The sequence below is a fragment of the Syngnathus floridae genome, chromosome 2 (genome assembly GCF_059516105.1).
Source record: "Syngnathus floridae isolate MCC-2025c chromosome 2, RoL_Sflo_1.0, whole genome shotgun sequence".
Classification (NCBI taxonomy): domain Eukaryota; kingdom Metazoa; phylum Chordata; class Actinopteri; order Syngnathiformes; family Syngnathidae; genus Syngnathus; species Syngnathus floridae.
Genome location: NC_142414.1, coordinates 14,742,239 through 14,761,751, shown reverse-complemented (window position 1 = coordinate 14,761,751; position 19,513 = coordinate 14,742,239). Strand labels below are relative to the sequence as shown.

General features: G+C 43.2%; 2 protein-coding genes and 1 long non-coding RNA gene across 7 annotated transcripts; 2 read left to right on the top strand and 1 right to left on the bottom strand.

The window, feature by feature from the left end:
* The first annotated feature begins 185 nt into the window (after window positions 1-185).
* fmnl2b (formin-like 2b) lies at window positions 186-9,505 on the top strand. 4 transcript variants are annotated; one of them, XM_088400027.1, is made up of 28 exons: window positions 186-853; window positions 1,035-1,118; window positions 1,192-1,272; window positions 1,649-1,725; window positions 1,789-1,872; window positions 2,125-2,268; window positions 2,328-2,454; window positions 2,582-2,658; window positions 2,737-2,830; window positions 2,922-2,996; window positions 3,106-3,216; window positions 3,347-3,496; window positions 3,567-3,668; window positions 3,842-4,062; window positions 4,135-4,238; window positions 4,438-4,626; window positions 4,934-4,954; window positions 5,167-5,291; window positions 5,361-5,563; window positions 6,076-6,310; window positions 6,384-6,452; window positions 6,530-6,610; window positions 6,813-6,942; window positions 7,014-7,174; window positions 7,261-7,362; window positions 7,438-7,533; window positions 7,640-7,763; window positions 8,306-9,505. In XM_088400027.1, exons 1-28 carry the CDS (start codon window positions 737-739, stop codon window positions 8,392-8,394), a joined length of 3,273 nt encoding a protein of 1,090 aa, XP_088256153.1. In that variant the 5' UTR covers window positions 186-736; the 3' UTR covers window positions 8,395-9,505. The 4 variants fall into 4 exon arrangements, with proteins under 4 accessions (XP_088256153.1, XP_088256127.1, XP_088256145.1 ...); XM_088400001.1 differs by having other exon boundaries at window positions 2,325-2,454; XM_088400019.1 differs by lacking the exon at window positions 4,934-4,954.
* Window positions 9,506-10,711: 1,206 nt separating this feature from the next.
* vps16 (VPS16 core subunit of CORVET and HOPS complexes) lies at window positions 10,712-18,759 on the bottom strand. 2 transcript variants are annotated; one of them, XM_088400050.1, is made up of 24 exons: window positions 18,668-18,759; window positions 16,859-16,947; window positions 16,701-16,792; window positions 16,429-16,557; window positions 16,010-16,154; window positions 15,826-15,941; window positions 15,623-15,745; window positions 15,489-15,544; window positions 14,888-14,977; window positions 14,596-14,767; window positions 14,393-14,524; window positions 14,162-14,289; window positions 14,015-14,050; window positions 13,846-13,954; window positions 13,635-13,769; window positions 13,405-13,513; window positions 13,033-13,130; window positions 12,848-12,952; window positions 12,460-12,537; window positions 12,284-12,370; window positions 12,138-12,220; window positions 11,873-11,969; window positions 11,695-11,798; window positions 10,712-11,608 (listed from the first exon to the last, which is right to left on the bottom strand). In XM_088400050.1, the coding sequence occupies exons 2-24, from the start codon at window positions 16,926-16,928 to the stop codon at window positions 11,461-11,463; spliced, it is 2,442 nt and encodes an 813-aa protein (XP_088256176.1). In that variant the 5' UTR covers window positions 16,929-16,947; window positions 18,668-18,759; the 3' UTR covers window positions 10,712-11,460. The 2 variants fall into 2 exon arrangements, with proteins under 2 accessions (XP_088256176.1, XP_088256166.1); XM_088400040.1 differs by lacking the exon at window positions 18,668-18,759 and adding an exon at window positions 17,630-17,831.
* On the top strand, window positions 12,559-15,084 carry LOC148402066 (uncharacterized). Its single transcript, XR_015863342.1, has 2 exons — window positions 12,559-13,828; window positions 13,906-15,084. It is a non-coding gene; the product is annotated as an uncharacterized LOC148402066 (long non-coding RNA).
* Window positions 18,760-19,513: the final 754 nt, after the last annotated feature.

The window sequence follows — 19,513 nt, the reverse complement described above, 5'->3', positions numbered from 1 at the left end:
AGGAAGAGAAAAGGGAAATGCAATGTATGTCTTAATAAAGAAAAACACGGTTGTTCGTATTTATTTTATCCACATCTCAATTTTCCACAGCCAATAAACCCTTTAAAAATCAACTGGAAGTGTTCGCGTCAGCTTGCTAGGGGGCGGAGCTTATTGCAGCAGAGGCCTCATTGTCTGAGGATGCAGCGGAGTGAGGGAGGAGGGAGGGAGGGAGGCTTGAGCCAGCAGCGACACAAAGACGGGGAGCGAAAGCCAGCGAGCGGTGGAGAGACATAGACAAAGAGGAGGCGGCCCACAACTCTCTTTCTTCATATGGGGGAGGAGAGGGGGGGAGGATTAACCGGCTGATCTGCAACACGCGCTCACACAACACACACACGCTCACACATTATATAGACACACTAAACGCTGCCCAGCATCACCGGGCTCAACATCATCATCACCATCGGTGGCAGGCGAGAGACAAAGAGTGAGACGGCAGGGCTTGGTGGACTGGGACCATCAGAGCAGAGACAGACGGGAAGACCGATAGGCATACTGGAGGAGACTGACTGACGGAAGGAAAGAAGGAAGGAAGGAAGGAAGGAAGAGGGAGAAAGCCACGGCCTTCATCACCTCCAGTTGTGTTCGTGTGCTATGGCTGACCACATGTTCCTGCTGTTGCTGTGTGTGTGCTGAGTGCTCTGTCTGTAGTGGTGGGTGTGTTGGCTACAAGCGTGTGTGAAGTGTGTCTGTGATGGGGAACACCGAGAGTATGGAGAGCCAGCTGGCCGTCATCCGGTCCAGAGCCGCACCGGTCCGACTGCCCATGCCCGACGCCGCCGAGCTAGAGGAGAGGTTCTCCATTGCGCTGGTAACTACACAGATATGGAAAGAAATGGGGGATACGACGCAACAGCCTGATGTAGACTATTGCTGCTTGTGTATTGTTGTGGGGGGCTGCGAGACAGGTACTGACTGAGACCTGGAAAATAACCATCCACACAAGATTATGTCTGCAGACATATTGATTCCAAGATGAAATTGTGTTTCAGAATTCAATGAACCTTCCTCCAGACAAGGTGCGTTTGTTGCGTTCCTATGACAATGAGAAGAAGTGGGAGCTCATCTGTGATCAGGTACGACCTCGTTTTCAAGTTGCATTTAAAGATGATTCTTTTCAACGTGCTAACCATCACGTTGGGGATGTAGGAGAGATTCCAGGTTAAAAACCCTCCGCACACATACATCCAGAAGCTCCGAGGATTCCTCGACCCGGCTGTCACGCGGAAGGTAAGATGGACAGAAGATAGAAACCTACAAATGTAAATAGCAGAACAACTGCTTGCTGTTCTATGATCTGTGGAAATGAAAAGAAACTGGACCAAACTGAACGGAATCATTCTGTTATGACACTGCACCACTACCTGACTCAGATTGCACTCTTCAGAACCTGCAGCACAAGACATTGTGGTCCTAACCTGTACCGGTACTGGATCAGGATCTATATGTTGCATGGCAGTCATCACTTGGATCAGCTCATTTTCATAGAGGATCAATTTATCGCCTTCTCACTTGCTGCTATGACTTCAATCAATCAAAGCACATCGAGAACCACCAATGAGCTCACATTACTGTCTGCTTACGTGAACTGACATTGTACTTGCAGAAGTTCCGGAGGCGGGTCCAGGAGTCAACCCAGACACTCCGAGAACTTGAGATTTCTCTTCGCACAAACCACATTGGGTACCATACGAGTGTCCGGCTTTTTGTCTATTTGGCCTGTCTGATCCGTTCTTTTGCGTGCAGGTGGGTTCGAGAGTTTCTGAACGAGGAGAACCGAGGGCTGGATGTCCTGGTTGAGTATTTGTCCTTCGCTCAGTATGCTGTCACGTAAGTCTGGAAATTATTCCTGTATTCATTCTAACCATGTTCTATACTTCATTAGGATTGTAGATGAGCTCGAGCTCCTCCGAGCTGGATTAGGGCAAGTTTGGAAAAGCAGTCAGGACAAATCCAGTTAACAGTGTTGCCATGGAACCCGCTGTGAACACATTAACAATCCTGTTGGGTCTGATTGCAGGAAAAAGCCATACCATCAGATTTTATAAGCTCATTTGTGTCTGTTCAACTTTGCCTTTGCAGATTTGATGGTGAACAGTCAGAGTCTGGCGGAGACGCCGCTTCAATTGACTCTCCATGGAGTCGCTCCATAGAGGATCTCCACGGGGACTGCAGTCTCCCGTCCCCTTCGTCCTCTGCACCCAGATCAGCACGGCACTCCATCAGGTAACAAAAGGCAAAAATGTGCAGGTCCAATTTCTGATCAGGTTTTCTTTCGTTAGTAGTTCCACTTTGGTAACTCGCTCCAACACGCTGCCAAGTAGTCGCACTCTGAAAAATTCCCGACTGGTCTGCAAGAAAGACGACGTCCACGTGTGCATCATGTGTCTGCGAGCTATCATGAACTACCAGGTGGGAAAAAAATAATGTGGTTGACATCAGATTATTTGAGGCTGTTGCATTCTTGAAATCTAAAAATAAGTCAACTCAAATTAGGCCAAGCATGGAAATAATACACGTATTGTTGTGATCTCCTCAGTACGGTTTCAACATGGTCATGTCTCACCCGCATGGAGTCAACGAAATTGCTCTGAGCCTCAACAACAGGAATGCAAGGTTGCTAGCACCATCATACATGATAAACAATGCAGAACATTGTGCTAAAAGCTGATCTTTGCTCTGTGTTCCCTCCAGGACCAAGGCTCTGGTGCTGGAGTTGTTGGCGGCTGTGTGTTTGGTCAGAGGTGGACATGAGATCATCTTGTCGGCCTTTGACAACTTTAAAACTGTAAACACCTGACGTCAAAGTGACTTTAAGTGGATTAATGGACTGACTGCCTTGTTGAGTGATTGTCGATGGGTTGGTTGATCTTTTATAGGTGTGCTCCGAGTCGATGCGCTTTGAAAAGCTGATGGAACATTTCAAAAATGAAGATGACAATATTGACTTCTTGGTAAGGTCAACACCACGTATTGTGAGCATGAAAATGAATTTAATGATCTTGTCTAATCAGAAAGACTTGAATTTGAATTGCCGACGAGTTGTTTTGTTCATCTGTTCAGGTGGCATGCATGCAGTTCATTAACATTGTGGTCCACTCGGTGGAAGACATGAACTTCCGAGTGCATCTGCAGTATGACTTCACCAAACTCAACCTGGATGACCACCTCGAGGTAACACTTTGGGAACTTTTCCAGTCGGCATTAGTCAAATGATCCCTGTTCAATTGAAGGAGAGCCAGCCAAACAATCAATCGTGTCCACAAGAGAATCATTGTCCCCCTGTCCCTCTGCCACCTACCAGAGGCTGAAGCACACAGAGAGTGACCGACTCCAGGTGCAGATCCAGGCATACCTGGACAACGTGTTTGACGTCGGCACTCTGCTAGAAGATGCTGAAACCAAAACCGCAGCTCTGGAAAGAGTGGAAGAGCTGGAGGAGAACCTGAGTACCGTAAGAAAAGCTGACACGGCACTATGATGACACGGACCACCATTTCCCACTCACGTGACTCTCTACGCAGATGTCGGAGCGTCTGCTTGATGTAGAAAATGAAGCAATGCTGAAGATTGTGGAACTGGAAAAACAGCTGATGCAAACAAACAAAGAGCTGGACCAACTCCGGGTTAGTCACGTAAATAAATAAATGAATAAATAAATATTCCTGACATGGGGAGCCCCCCTAAAAGGTATTTTTGATATTGTGTTTCACATTTTCTCATCCTACTTCTAGAAGTGGAATATGTTTCGAGTCCATGGTCAACCTTACACTGAAGGGACTGTTTTTGTGTCGCACAGGATGTGTATGCCAGTGCCAACACACAGGTGCACACACTGAGGCGGATTGTCCGGGAGAAGGATCAGACCATTCGCCGTCAGAGTCGTCTTGAGCGACAGGCCCAAGAGGCCCAACAGGCAGGAGGTCCCGGAGCTCCTCAACCCCAAAGAGGAGAAGGTGATGGGGGCGTGGCCAATTCTGCCTCACCCTCGCCTCCTCCCTGCGCCACTCTCTCCCCCAGGTAGCACCATTTTTTGGATACAACACAAAAACACAAAGAAGAGTTTTTATTCTTATTATTTCCATGATCCAGCCCAGAGACAGTCGCCTATCATAACATGGGAGCCGGAATGGGCGGTGCTCCGGATATGCCGGCCCCACCGCCGCCGCCTCCCCCACCACCAGTGCCAGCCTCAGGTGAGTGTGAACCCTACCAATTAAAAAACAAAATCCCAGAAGTGGAGTAGATCTGCAGTTTCAAGAAAATCCCAAATTACTGTGACAAAAAAAAACAAGCAAACCAGTCTCGGTAATGTCTAATTTTTATTATTTAAAAAATAAATATAATGTTAAATGTTAAAAAATGTTGATTTGCTTCCCGCCTTCTTCTTTCAAGTGTCCAACGGGTTGTACCCTGCTCCTCCACCACCCGCTCCTCCCCCTCCTCCCCCACCTCCTCCACCTCCGTGTCGGACCAGCGAACTCTCCTCCACCCTCCCGATGCCACCTCCTCCTCCGCCAGTGGCCCCTCCGCTTCCGGGTTCAGGGGGATCGCCCACTGTCATCTTCAACTCTGGGCTAGCAGGTGAGCGCAGACGCATAAAGAGTGAGGATCACTAAGCCTAATTAGAGTTGTATTTCATTTTTTTAAATAAAATTTTAAGTATATTTTTTATTAAACTTATATGTATTGTGTTGTCATATTTAGGAATTGTTTTTAGGTGCAGTTTTTTCCCCTACATTCAAGCACAGTGTTAATTTTCCAATTATTTCTCTTAGGTCTACTATGCTACTGTAGTTTTAATGTTGGTCTTGATGGTTTTTTAGGTGGTAATTGGTACTTCACTCTGATTGTCACTAACAAAGTTTGTTCTCTTTTATTCTGCTGTCAGAGGGACCACTCAAGTTATTCTGTATGTTTAATGACAACACACATATGTCAATCATCTGTCCATCATTCACGTGTCAACCATCTATCCGTCATCGGTCCCCCCCAAGCAGCCACCGGTTTAACAATCATCCATCTCTCACGATAGTTAATCAATACGTTGTCCTTGAACCACCAGACCTTATTTAAAACGACTCACTACAATGTTTCATCCAATCCGTTTCTTCACTTGTGCAGCGGTGAAGATAAAGAAGCCGATCCAGACCAAGTTTCGAATGCCTGTTTTGAATTGGGTCGCCCTGAAGCCAAGTCAAATCAACGGCACCGTCTTCAATGACATTGACGACGAAGCCATCCTGAGGGTACCGGTTAAATCAACCTGTCGTGTTTGAAACTGTGTATCCAGTTGATACCGGTCTGTCTGTGTCCAGGATCTGGATGTGGAGGGCTTTGAGGAACTCTTTAAAACAAAGGCTCAGGGTCCAGCAATGGATTTGACTTTGTCCAGACAGAAACTTCCCCAGAAAGCTCCATCCAGAGTTTCTTTGCTGGACGCAAACCGGGCTAAGAACCTGGCCATCACACTCAGAAAAGCCGGTCAGGGTCCAGAGGTCATCTGCCGTGCCATCCACATGTAAGTCTCACCTGGACATATAAATGCTCAGCTGCACAGGAGGCAAACATAATCTGTTCGTAAAGGGAAAGTCAACCCCCAATTTTTTTTGTAAGAATATGTTCTGTTGAACCCAACTAGTCGAAACACAGTGTACTGGTTAATGTTTTGTTTTAGGAATATGAATTAAAGACGCAAAATCCACCTGGTTTTATCTGTCTCAGGGGGCGGCCATTTTGCCACGTGCTGTCCCCTGAAAATGACATCACAGTCTCAGGTCACAACCAATCACGGCTCACCAGTTGTCTGAAGCTTAGCCCTGATTGGATGTGACCTGAAACCTGGCAACTGTGATGTAAAGGTAAAATAAATATGTCCTGTACATTTCATAGACATCAGAGAAGAGTGGCTGTCAAGTCTGCTGTGTTTTTCCCCCTTTTCTATTTCACCTTTCTCTGTGTAAAGTACCTGAAAAGTCTACTCAGCCATCTGTGAGCAAACTCTCGTGTCTTAGCTGGATTGTGCTTGCTTAGGTTTGATCTTCGGACGATTCGAGTGGACTTTGTGGAGTGTCTGATGCGTTTCCTGCCAACTGAAGCCGAGGTGAAGCTTCTCCGCCAGTATGAGAGAGACCGAAAACCTTTGGAGGCACTGAGTGACGAAGACAGCTTCATGGTCCAGTTCAGTCGTATTGAAAGACTCAACCAGCGCATGTCCATTATGACCTTCATGGGGAACTTCAGCGACAATGTGCAATTGTTAACACCGGTAAGTCACACATTGAGAAGCACTTGATTACGGTGTGTGTATTTTTTTTAACCAACTTATGTTTTCCTTGCAGCAACTCCATGCCATGATTGCAGCATCTGTTTCTATAAAATCATCCCAAAAACTGAAAAAAATACTCGAGGTCAGTTTGTTGCCATCGTGGGTGTGCGCTCACCATTGTCCTCATCATTTTGAGCCTTTATTGTTTTGTTGATCCAGATCATCTTAGCCCTTGGAAATTACATGAACAGCAGTAAGAGAGGTGCTGTGTACGGCTTCAAACTACAGAGCTTAGACCTGGTAACACACGCACGCACACACGTACACGCGCAAAAAAATGACATACAGTGGCGTGTTCAAGACAACACTCCTTGAATGTAAAATACGTCAATTCATCTAATTCAAGTGAAAAGTCAAGTTGAGTCTTTCCAAAGTACTAAGTCTGAAAACTAGTGAGTTAAGTCTGACCTCTCCTGACCTTTCCCTGTTGACATGGTTTTAGCTCCTGGAGACCAAGTCCACTGACAGAACACAGACGTTGCTTCACTACATCAGCAACGTGGTCAGAGAGAAATATCCCACCGCGGCACTCTTCTACAACGAACTTCACTATGTGGACAAGGCGGCTGCAGGTTAGAGGTGGAATGACGACAGTGTTTTTTTCGAGCATTTGCGACCAAGTACATGTTTGTGTTCGTTCCAGTGAGTCTAGAGAATGTGTTGTGCGACGTAAAGGAGATACAGCGCGGGATGGAACTCACCTGGCGTGAGTTCAGTGTGCAGCACAACGCTATCTTGAAAGATTTCATCAGCAGGCATGAATCGCGACTCAACAAACTTCAAGAGGATGCACGCATAGCCCAGGTATGCGCACACACAACCACACACACACGTGCACATACACACCATCACAACAAAAATGTCTTCAAAAAAGTGGTTTGTTTCTGAAGGATGCCTTTGAAGATGTGGTGAAATTTTTTGGCGAGAGCTCAAAAACCATGCCGCCATCCGTCTTCTTCCCAATCTTTGTCCGTTTCATCAAAGCTTACAGGGTGAGTGACACAAAACGTTGCCTAGCCTTTGAGTCAGTAAGATTTTGTGGCCTGCGCTAACTTGCGGGCGTTCAGATGGCTGAGGAGGAGAACGAACAGCGACGGCGTCAGGAGCAGATGATGCTGGAGAAACTGGAACAGGAGGAGCAGCAGCAGGATGAAGAAACCAAGGTAGGGTCATATGAAGATGACGGATAGAAAATATCTTTGATTTTCTGTCGGAAATGTCCCTCAGTGCTTCTGAAAGTGTTTCATTTTCTTGCTTGTCCCCTCTCAGTCACCGTCTCACAAGGGCAAACGGCAGCAGCAGGAGCTTCTCACCGAACTGAGACGACGGCAAGGAAAGGACAGCCGTCATGTTTACGAGGGAAAGGACGGCGCCATCGAAGACATCATCACAGGTAAATGACTTCTGACCTCATGACATCACTTGTAAATACTGTGAGGAATTAGGACTTTTAGGATCTTTTCAATACTATGATGAATATTTAATATTTTTGCATACGTCTTGCTTACTCAAATGTAATTAAATTTTCAAAGGACGAGGATTTTTTGTCTCATCAATCTGTAGCTAGCTAGCTCAAGATAGCGCTACAGCTGGGGTGTCAAACTCATTTATTGTGGGCCACATCGTAGTTATGGTTTCCTTTGTGGGGCCATTAATGACATAAATAGAAATGGATATCATCAAAGACACGCAACCAGTTTAAGAAGGTCTAACAATTTTCTCATTTATTTTGAAAATGGGATCGTAACAAAACTCATTTCAATATCTCAATGCTATTAAAAGGGAAGACAATTTACAGATTCGATATTTTAACTAGAAACATTAAGTTGACGCATAATTTGCCTTTACGGGCCACATAAAATGATGTGATGACCTACAATATTTATGTATGTTTTGTTTTCCATTTAATTGGCACTTTTCCCCTTTTTTCCTCAGCTTTGAAAACCGGCCCCTTCACAGCTCGGTCGGCCAAACGTAGCTCTCGATTTTTCTGCGACCCTGCCCATCCTGAAGAACACTACTGAAGCGGAAAAGATGATCGTCATCGCCTTGCCCACCTTGAAATAATGGCAACAATAAGCACTTTGAACATTTGCAATCGAGGAACACAATGACATTATGTCATCTAATTGGTCATTGAACAGAGTATTGCGCCCTGGTCTTGAAATTGTTTTTGAATACTGGACTTGCTTAGCTGAAATCTTTGTACAAATTTGCGTTGTGGATGATTCAGCCACTTGTGTACACTGCTCAAACAACAAGGCTGATTTTTGTCTCTGACATACATTCCCAAACTGAAAATGAGTTGTTCCATATTACTATTTGGGGAGGCAGCAGAACTTAAAAAGTAGCGAAAAGCACATGCTGATGTCATGCGGTCCCCAATTGTGTCCTGCCTGATTTTGGACAAATATATGTGTGTGGTACTAAAAGCTTTGCTGCGTCTTGCAAGTGTGCCAGAGTTTTGGTCAGACTTGAGAAGTTTGTTAAGTGAAATGCGTACAGGGTTCTGTTACTGGTTTGTACTGTATTTAAATTATTACTGATCAAATGTCACTTCGGGTTTTATTAATTTATATGAAACTTTTTAAAATCCAGCAAACAAAGCGACCCCCCCCCAAAAAAAACCCTGAATATGCTGGCTACACTGCTGATGAGCACACATGAAGTTCATCAGAGAAGTTCCAGGCCCATGTGTCTTAAAATTTTAAATGCACACTACAAGGTTTCTCCTTCAACATAGGCCCAACAATCAACCAACTTGTCTACAAAAATCCTGCAATTCTCGTTCCTTGCCGAGAAAAGGCACAAGTTGTGTAAGGAACTTTTCTGACATCCCTCACACGAAACCGCCAAACAGGTTCTTTGTTTCTAATGTCTCTTGCTCTCCAAGGAGGCCACCCACCCGGCACCTTCTACCAGTCAGACCGACCCGTCTCCCGCCTGCTTGTTTCTTAACCGTCAGAGACCCCAAATATTGCCCTTACCTGTCTTTTCATTCAAAACGTTAATATGAGCACAAAAGAGCACAAAGTTTTCTACATTTTGTAGGTTCTCCAGTTTTTGTTGTTGTTACTGTTGTTGACTATATTTAGTGTAAATAAATAAAACACGTTGATACAACGCTAAAATACTTCCCCTTGTTGACTAATGGTGAGTTAAACCAAAAACCTAATTTCTGCTTTATCATGTAACACGCATGTTTCTCTTCCTTAGTTTAGATCAGTGGTCTCCAACCACCGGGCCGCGGGTCACTTTGTACCGCGCTGCCAATTTGCACATAAAAAAAAAATAAAAATAAATAAATATATAAATATATATATATATATATATATATATATATATATATATATATATATATATATATATATATATATATATATATATATATATATATATATATATATATATATATATATATATATATATATATATATATATATATATGTATATTGGCAGCCCGGTACAAAGTGACCCGCGGCCCGGTGTGTGTGTATATATATTTATATATATACAATTATTATTATTTTATTTTTATTTTTTTATTCAGGTCAGGACGCTCGTCGGTCACGTGACATGTTTTCCCCAGTCAAGCCCGCAAAAATGAGTTGGAGAATTTATTTTGAAAAATATTTAAAAATTGGGCAATTCTCTCCTAATTACATCCGTCGGTGCACCTGTGTCAAGAGGTCAAGACGCTCGTCCGGCACACTTGACATGTCACCCCAGTCGAGCTAGCGAAGCAAGCAAGAATGAGCAAGGAACAGAGATGTTTGGAAAGCTTATTCGGAAAGGGAAAAAAGCCCCTTAAGGAGACGGAAGAAGAAGAGGCTACGATTTCTAAGAAAAGAAAAGCTCCATTAAAAAGAACATTTCTGGAGTCCTACTTAAAACATGGATTTATCGCCACAGGTGACTGACGCGCCAAGCCCCCCAACTCTGCATTATATGTGGCGACAGGCTAGCTAACGAGGCAAGAAGCCTTCAAAACTGCTTCGGCACATGGAGACCAAGTATCCTGCATTAAAAGGCAAACCTTTGGAATTTTTTTGAAAGACAAATTTCGGGTGTCTTTTTCGCCGATTACGCCGAGATGGGACCGGCTCGTGTCTGAGAAACAACCTCCGTGCTCCCACTAATTCAACGTAATGGTGAGTTTTCTTTTTATGTGGTTTATATTTGTTCTTATGCCAGTCATATCATTCTATTTAATCGTTTTTATATATTTATTATGAATGTATTATTTTTTTATATCAATCTGATCTAAACCAGTAAACCTTTTGTGCAAAAACCTGGTGTGCTAGGAAAAAGGTAATATTTTCTAAATCAATTAAAAAAAAATGCTTTTGACCATTGTTATTTTTATTAGTGCATACTTTTTGTACGAATGAAGTACAATTGGAGAATTTGTCATGGCAAGGAACATTCACTAAAACCATCTTATGCATACCACTGTGATGATGACCTACTCAAAGACTTCTATCAAAAAGTTCAGGCACCAGTGAAAACAAAAAAAGTATGAGATAGATAAAGATGGCATGATTCAACAAACACTAGTTTAATCACATACATTATTTACAGACAAGCATTATGGGCATTAAGCATGAATTACTTTGTCATTGTGACAAATATTATCTTGATTAAGACAAGCTTTCCGATGTCCGTCCCAAGCCTGGCTAAATGGGTGGGTTGCATCCAGCATCAATTACCCCATGTATTATAATGATGATAATGTGTTAGAAAAAAGTTATTAATTTTCAAAGCGTGGAGGGGTAAAACTAGTTTGCGGTACTTCTTTGTGATGATCAGTATGACAAAGAAATCATTTTGTGTCATATTTCATATACATACTGTGCACAATTGTGTATATGATTGTTGAAAACAAATTTGAAATCAGAAGTCATGGACAGGTGTAAAGGCAATGTGGCTGAGAGACATGATGCAGTTCGACTGCCACTTAATATTTCATAATTTTGAAAAGGGAGCGAATCCAACACTCGCCTGGCAATGGCAATGCATGAAGAAGGCATCTTCCTATAACTGATGATATCAGGTTTGATTTGAAGCTGATAATGGCATACACAGTGTGTCTAGGGTCTCTTTTTGGCAGTGGACAATTTGGCTCGATTTAACTTGTCACTCAACAACCTATCCGTGGTGGAGCATCTTGCGAGGACTGCCGATATTTCTGCTTCGTTCCTGCGCTCAATCGCTGCATCTGCAGCCCCCTCAAGGTCGCTGATAAGAAGAGCACAAGTGTTTCCACATATGAGCAAAGAATTCCCAACTGGTGTGGTCATGGTAGAGGGTTGTGGCTGACATACCCGATGGCTAGGTGAGCTTTGACCTTCTGCTCAAGCGTCACTCTGGAAACGTACTTCTTGGCCTCATACTTATTATTTTTCTTGATGCAGACCTCCACAAAGGCCTGAAGATGATACAAAACAACATTAAAAAAGCTAAAAGGATCATTGTGGCCAACTGGGCTCTACTTCCACCTACCAGATACCCAATTGGGGACTTTTTACTCTTTGAGAACTTCTCCAACTCTTCCCATTCCTCCTTCTCCGCCAAAGACTTAAGTTTCAGCCACCAATACCTGGACGGGCAGGCAGAATTAGAATTTAATTAAATATGACATGTCAAACATATTGTAACGCAGGCATGTATAGAAATGAAACATTTTTTGTCACTTTTTTTCTTGCTATTTGTTTCTCGTTTAAATCCATCCCTCAATTCATTCACTGGAATCCCTTTCTCGAAATACCTCTTGTCAGGTACTTTGAAGTCTCTGTAAAGTTGATCCGTCTGCTTGTAAAGCCCCAACATGAGCAGGGTTTCCATGGTTGCCTGGAAAGGGAGCGACATCATGGGGATAAAGCAAAATCATTTAAATGCCAACCAAAAAGATACCTGCAGTGACAAGCCCATCAGCCCAGTCCCCTTCTCGTCATCCAGTTTCTTTTGGAAACGGAGGAGACGCATCTCGTCTTCGGTGGCCTGAAAAAAACAGTTCTGTGCTATTACGTCGTTCGTCCTCCCAGAGAGAGACGTAAAGTCATTCAAAAGCTCAGTCAGCTGGTTCATACCTTGGAGGAAAACTCATTTTTGGCTTTGTTGTATTCGTCGACGGCACTTTGCAGATGAGACAAACGGCTGTCTAACCTCTACGCACACAAATGCAAACACACACATCAGTTTTCTTTTGTCATGATGTCACACATACACATGGAAAAAGTCCGCAAATAATCATAAGAGTGAAATAAGTAAAAGGTTTAAATTGCATGAGTGCCACAAAGCACTGCTTTTGTCAAAATGAAACTCCTTAATTAACTTCAAAACTGGTTCTTGGCACCAAGATGCCAGCAAAACAAATCTTTGGATGAACTTCCTCCATCCAAATATCTTTTTAATCATTGTAAGATGATGATCACGTTTGCGGAATGAACAGACATGACTCGTGTGTGCAGGTCAAACCTTCTCCCTGTAGCTGGTGGCAACATAATAATTGGCCAGCTCCTGGTGGTCATCATCCTGGTTGTAAAGATCCCTCAGAGTTTCTTGTTCCTGCAGTTTACAAAACTAAAACACGAGGACACCAAGATGAACGATCTGAGAGTCACATGATAGGAGGCAAGTCCCTAAAGTGGAAAAGTGCTTACTTGTCTGTAGAGACTCAGAGCGACAGGCTGGTTTCTTAGTGTCATGAAGAAATCTCCTCTGTTCATCTCATTCTTCAGGTGAGTTACAACCATGTAAACTAACACACACAATCACAAGTGTCAACAATTCTTCATAAGGTCATGTGAGCTCAAATAGTTCATTAACAGAGACTGCTGCAGTAGCCAAAAGTAACAAGAAATTGACGCCCGCCCCAGATTTAGATCAATCATTTAAACTGTAAACACAAAAAAACGACACCTTGTGTATTTAATACATACTGTAAGTGTACTTTAAAGTCATCTGCTAACTTAACTGTCATGTATTTTAAGAATTGTTGTTAATTAGCAGATGTTTGCAACCGGTCAACAAACCCAGGTCAGTGTCGCCACTCTCTACAGCTTTACTGAGAGCCAGCTGACTCCTCTTCATCTTCAACAGAAGAGGAACTTGCTCACCAGACCGAGCCTCCGAGTCCAACAGCTGGAACCCGCACAAAGATATTAGATTGTGTAGATCACTGGAGCATTTTCATTCCAACAATTCATGTCCATGCAAAACAGCAAGACAAGTGAAGTAATCAATAATAGAGATGCGTTTCGACCTTGATGGCGAGCTCTGTTCGTCCGCATTCAAAGGCTTTTGCAGCGATGTGTGAGTAGGACACCCCAAGTGAGTCTCCCACCTTCTGGCACACCGCTCTGGCTATGGCTTCATCCGATAGTTCCTTCTGCTGGACCTGGCCGCGCCCACATTGAGAGACGGGACAATTCTATTGGTCAAAGACACTACGATGAGGTGAGGAGTCAACTTACTTTACAGGCAGCCCAGTGCTTGAGAACTCTGCTGACCCCCTGAAAATCTGGAATCTTCAGGTAACGGCAAATTTCGATCGCCAACTGATACAGTTGGCGGTACACCAACCTACGAGCGCACATAATTGGAATGCTGTTGACGGAAATGACGAAAGTCAAGTTGACTTACCTGTCAATCAGCACCTGGAGGGTCATCTGTTTGAATCTGTAACCAAATGTCAAGGAACTCACTGAGAAATGACAGTGGCGCTTTCCCCAAAACAAAATGGGGCCATTCAAACTAGGACGGCCACTGTGAGACTGAGCATTAGGATACTGTGTGTGCGTGAGTGGCAGACCAACACTGCACTCTCTGACGGCATTCAAGACGCGCAGCTCTCGACAGGTGGATACAAAATGATCTGGACTGAAGTCTGTCAGGAAACACTTACCAAAGGATGCCGCCTGGAGACACAAACGACACCGAAAATCACATTGAAATTGAACATTAAAAATGGGCCTGACCGAACATGGATTTTTTCTAGGCCAATTGATTGATTGTTCTCACCCGCAGCAGGGACTTCTGGGTGTTGGAGTCATATTCATGACCTGCCGCCTCCACACACTGTCTAACCGCCTCTCCCAGCATGCCTTGCTCCTTGATTTCCCGCAGGTACTCATCAGCTTTTTGACTGGACTTCTAGGCTCACACACGCAGTATGTTACTTTGGAACAAAAAAGGCCAGCAGTAAGAGAGACATACAACACTACCTCATACTCGCGGTGGGCCTCCAGCAACAATGCTCCCGGTGCCATCGAAGCGATTTTGAAGATGTCCTGACAGACGATCGGAACCTCCTGCAGCAGCTCCTGATTGGTTGAACTGATGATTCGAACGCCATCCAGCTCACCAACACACACGCACCGACTTTCTAGTGGGAATCTGCAATAGGGTCAAGGATGAACCCTAAGGGAACGAGGCGACTTCTGGAGAACATGGATGAAGTTTTACAAAAAGAGCAGAATTTTATTTCTAGAGCTCAATCTCCGCTATTGAGGATACTGGATGATGTCGTTGCACACCCCGACCACCAGGAGGAGGTGGTCCCACACCATCACCACAGACGGTTGCTGGGATTTTGGTCTGCGACACCTGAACATACCAACAAGCACGTAAGACATACATTTGAGATGGGTAAATTAAACTTGTATAAGGATTGACTGCACACACTGTGAAATAAATCCTGACTGAAACCCTAACTCTAGTTTTAAACCCTAGTTTGAAACCCTAACCCTAGTTTGAAACCCTAACTCTAGTTTAAACTCATAGTTTGAAACACTAACCCTAGTTTGAAATCCTAATTTGAAATCCTAACCCTAGTTTAAAATCCTAGTTTGAAACCCTAGCCCTAGTTTTAAGCGATATTGTTGGGCAATACCCGAAGTTTCCCATTCCCATATTACATTTTAAAATATTTGCTGACCATGCTCTAATTCATATTATTTAATACAAATTAATTGAAAGTTACTCATCGGTTACTCGGCTGTAGTATCAGGTTTATCATAAGATGGATTATAACCACGTGTCCTCATTTCACACACTCGTATACACAGAGAGAGAATGACAGATCACAAAACCAGTAAATGCAGAGAGAGGTACACACCAGACCATCTGCTTGGGTGGTGTCCTCACTTTGGTGTCGACCTCACTCAACTTGCTCTGGAGACACAGTCACACATAAATCTCCCGCAGAGACCACACCCCTTTTAAACGTGACGAGACGACAATGTGGTTCACCTGAAGCTGGGCTAAGCCCGTCCATAGGTGTCCGGTATCAGTGAAGAGCGCAAGATATTTGTAGTTGAACGACGCCGACATGTGGACGATATTGCCCAACTGAGGACTGAGTCCTGGAGCACACTGACATGGGCCAAACACAACGTCTATGTCACTGTTTGCACATCTGTATGTACTGTGTGCCGGCAGTGTGTCCTTCTCACCACAGAAGTGCAGGAAGTATTGTCCAGGATATAGAGATCCGATCCAGTGGCCAACAAGACTTTGGTCTGGCGATCTTGGGTAAGGACAACCCAACAGGACGGCGCCGCCTGCAAGCCTAACAAACAGATCAGGTGAAAATATTATTTTGGTTGCGGGGAGGTTGTCGCACAAGGCGGGTGCTACCTGGGACGACGGGTAACCTTCTAAGTTTTAAATCAGTGATGTTAGTTGCCAAGATGAACCGAAAAGATCCCGTGACAATGGCAACGCCTGTCCCGTAGGGAGAATGGAACACCTTGGCTTCTAAGACCTGAGACTGCACCACTTCCTGCAAGACAACTCAAGTTTATTTGGCACATTCTAGGAGGACTATAATAACAGATTCATTCAGCATGCCTGATGTGATTAATTAAACATGGGATTGGCATCTCTAAAAGACGGGCGCAGGCCAGCATCGCTGTGTGCAACCATGACCGCGGTTACTGGTGGGTGGAAACTAAGAGTGACTTTGCAAAATAAGAGCTAGCTATTTTCAACACAGCGCGCAATCTGCTAGCGTGAGTGAACACGCAATAGCGCCTGCCATTTGGAACCCATCTTACCTGTCCCATGCTGAAGTGCCTCTTGAAGGACCCAAACAGGTCATAAATCAGAACAGAACCATCTTCTTGAATACACAACAACTCATCGGAGACTGTCCAACCCAGCTGAATCACAGGACCACTTTTCCACTGCCAAAGATACACGCCAACTGTCAGCAAACCGTAAAGCCCCCTCAGCGGCCAACAATTGCAACGATAGCGAATGTTACCTCATAACACTCGCAATCGTTTGCCAAGAGTTAGACGGTAAAGGCAGTGCCACTAGTGCTTACCGGGAAACTGGCAATGGCGATTCCAGAAGCAGAATAAATCTCCAATTGAGGACGAGAACTTGGGGAACGTCTCTGGGGTTCCCTTAGGAGAGCTGCAACAAACAATCAAAAAGACTCAGTTTGGACATCAAGTCCATATTGTGCGACCACGTGTGTACCTATAGGTCCGCCGTAAGGGGCCGCCGCTACCAAGCAGTCTTTCAAGCCATCTCTCAGGTTCCAACTCATCTCGTACAGCTCTGTTTTACTGCCAAAACACAACACACATCACGTCTTTCCCTACACATCTGTATTCTGACTTAAACCACATCGATTTCCATTGAATACTTTGACAACTTTTGATCATGTTAATCTTGATTGAAACAAACATTATATAAATTGTTTTCAAACAACCTCGTTGCAAACAGTGGAAGAAATCTACAAAAGCAGAGTCAGCGTTGCTCACTTTGGCAGAGCACCTTTTCCAACTCCTGTGGCAACTATTTATGAAAATAAACTAATAAGAAATTTTAATTCACACCAACAAATTAAACAGTATTTTATTAGTATTCTATTTACTAGTATTATATCTAGTATTTGTATTTTTTTAATTGTTTACTTTTTTTAAGGATGCCTATGTCATGGGATGACATTTCTCCAAGCATGATTTATGTTCTGCAAAAATATAATTATTTATTTCTGGGGTAGTTAATGCAGGGCTATGTTTGAAGATATCACCCACCCCCCCAAAAAAATTATTTCTGCAAATAAAACACGTCAAAACTTCGAAGAAGATAGCACGGCAGAGTCAGCGTCACATAAGATCAAAGTAGATGCAAAGCCGGCAAAAATAAATTTGAATGACTAAAGAAAATGTAGATTCTGACTGCAGTTTGCATGTGCCGCATCTTGTTCCCTGACAGTAGCCGCCCCGTGATGCTGAAACTTACCGATAAAAAGCGTCTTCCATCGGATTCCAGTTGGCTGTTATTAGAGCCATGCTGTACATTCCTTAGCGGGAGACCAAATGTATTATATGGTGTTGCATATACTGTACGTATTGATTTTGTTGTTCAAATCTGTTAGCTTCAACTCGATCAGCTGATTACTTCAACCATGCAGCTTCTTCTTCATTTAATTTACTGGCGGAATACATCCTTTTGGTGCATACTGCCGCCTATTGTACAGAAAACGCAAATGGCCTTGGCAGGCTATTCTTGGTGCACGACTTGGAGGAATGTGATAAGAGTTCCTGAATCAGCCGGGTCTAGGAATGGGCAAGAGGGGGCCTGGCCTCCTCAAATAAATGATGTGCCCCTTTAAACTAAATTCCCCTAAATATTATATTTCATATATTTTTATTATCTCATCCCCCTCTCCTCCGCTCTACTTTTTAATGTCTTAATATCTTGCTGGCCCCCTCAAATATAAAATATATCAAGTTGTTTTTTCTTAAAAGGTGCCGGAGCACAATGCCCCCCTCAAGATTTATGGATGCCCCCTCATACATACCTGTCTCCCACTTGCTCATGTGTGTAATTTAGGAATGGGAATTTAATTCTTCAAATTATGTGAATTTGGGATGGATATTGATATCTAGTGTTAAATTTGAAATCCGAACTGATTACATTTGTTGAGAAACGTGGGAGTTATTTGAGATCGGTGACATGGAAAATGGGCAATGTTTTTAAATTTGGGCATTTTGTCCATGTGAAAAAATGTGTTCTCAATATATTCTGAATGAGCTGAACAGTTTGAACTTGTAATGGCAAACATTAGGAACCTTTTGGATGTTTAATTCACCTGAATTGGTTCTTTTCTTGTGTGTGAAAACTGGGAAGTGATGAATCATTTGAATCAGTTGAAATTATGGAAAAAGTGGTCGAACTACAACAAAAGTATAATTGTCTGAGTAATATTATATTCTGACACAGAATAATATAAATGTGAAGACTCTTTAATAATACGCATTATTCACTTTGACTCACCATTTTGCATTTCACTGTGTATGTGTAGTAAATGTGTTCCCTTTCAACTGCCTCAAACTGATTCATTGCTTCCACAAAATGATATTTCTCCTCTGCCTTTGATATGTCACGTGTAAACATATTTTGTTTTCCTGCCTCTTTGTCACTATAATTGGTGTCAAACTTCCTGTCATTGTGATGTGTACCATGAATTTTTACACTGATTCAATAACATTTCATTTATTCTTTTCTTGCAGCGCAACATAACTTCTTCTAAATCCTATCGTCTGTCTGTCAATAACGCTCGTCTCCTCCAACTTCCACACAAAAAGCGAGATCAGATTGTAATACTGAACTAACACAAAGTGGGACTGCAAGGAAGTTGCCCACCAGTCTATTGTGCTTCTAAATAATCTGACTTCCTTTATGTCTTCCTTGATTCTTGTCAAAGTCTTTAACATGTGGACAAACAAGTCAGCCTCTTGTCATCTGTACATCACTTTAAACAATCTTACATAAATACACGTTACTTAGATGTGTCATCATAGCATACTCTGAAAGAAGAACCAAAATTGTTAAACTAGAAGGCCAAAAAAAATGAACATTTATACACATAATGAGTGGATGAAAATCAACCACAACTTCATGTCAGAGAGCGGGAGAGCACGGGAATAGCACTTTCTTTCCAGATGACTTCATCTGGAAAACATGACGGTGAGAAAGATCAACCCCTTACACTCTGTTGTCATGGCAACTGGCTGTAAGGTTTTCTTTTAACTCCTTCCCGACTAGAGCTGACAGCACCATGTACTGTTTTACACTGTTTCTATATAAATGACATCTTGTTTTAATGAATGCGTAAAAGAA

What these genes read in the sequence shown, in the direction of transcription:
- fmnl2b (XM_088400001.1), top strand. Translation starts at nt 737, where the DNA reads ATGGGGAACACCGAGAGTATGGAGAGCCAGCTGGCCGTCATCCGGTCC. An exon ending in ATCTGCCGTGCCATCCACAT is followed by an intron (nt 5,564 to 6,075) that starts GTAAGTCTCACC and finishes GTGCTTGCTTAG; the next exon opens with GTTTGATCTTCGGACGATTC. An exon ending in AACTACAGAGCTTAGACCTG is followed by an intron (nt 6,611 to 6,812) that starts GTAACACACGCA and finishes ACATGGTTTTAG; the next exon opens with CTCCTGGAGACCAAGTCCAC.
- vps16 (XM_088400040.1), bottom strand. Translation starts at nt 17,688, where the DNA reads ATGTACAGCATGGCTCTAATAACAGCCAACTGGAATCCGATGGAAGAC. An exon ending in AGCACTGGGCTGCCTGTAAA is followed by an intron (nt 13,770 to 13,845) that starts GTAAGTTGACTC and finishes GGGCGCGGCCAG; the next exon opens with GTCCAGCAGAAGGAACTATC. An exon ending in GAGTGGCGACACTGACCTGG is followed by an intron (nt 13,131 to 13,404) that starts GTTTGTTGACCG and finishes TGTGTGTGTTAG; the next exon opens with TTTACATGGTTGTAACTCAC.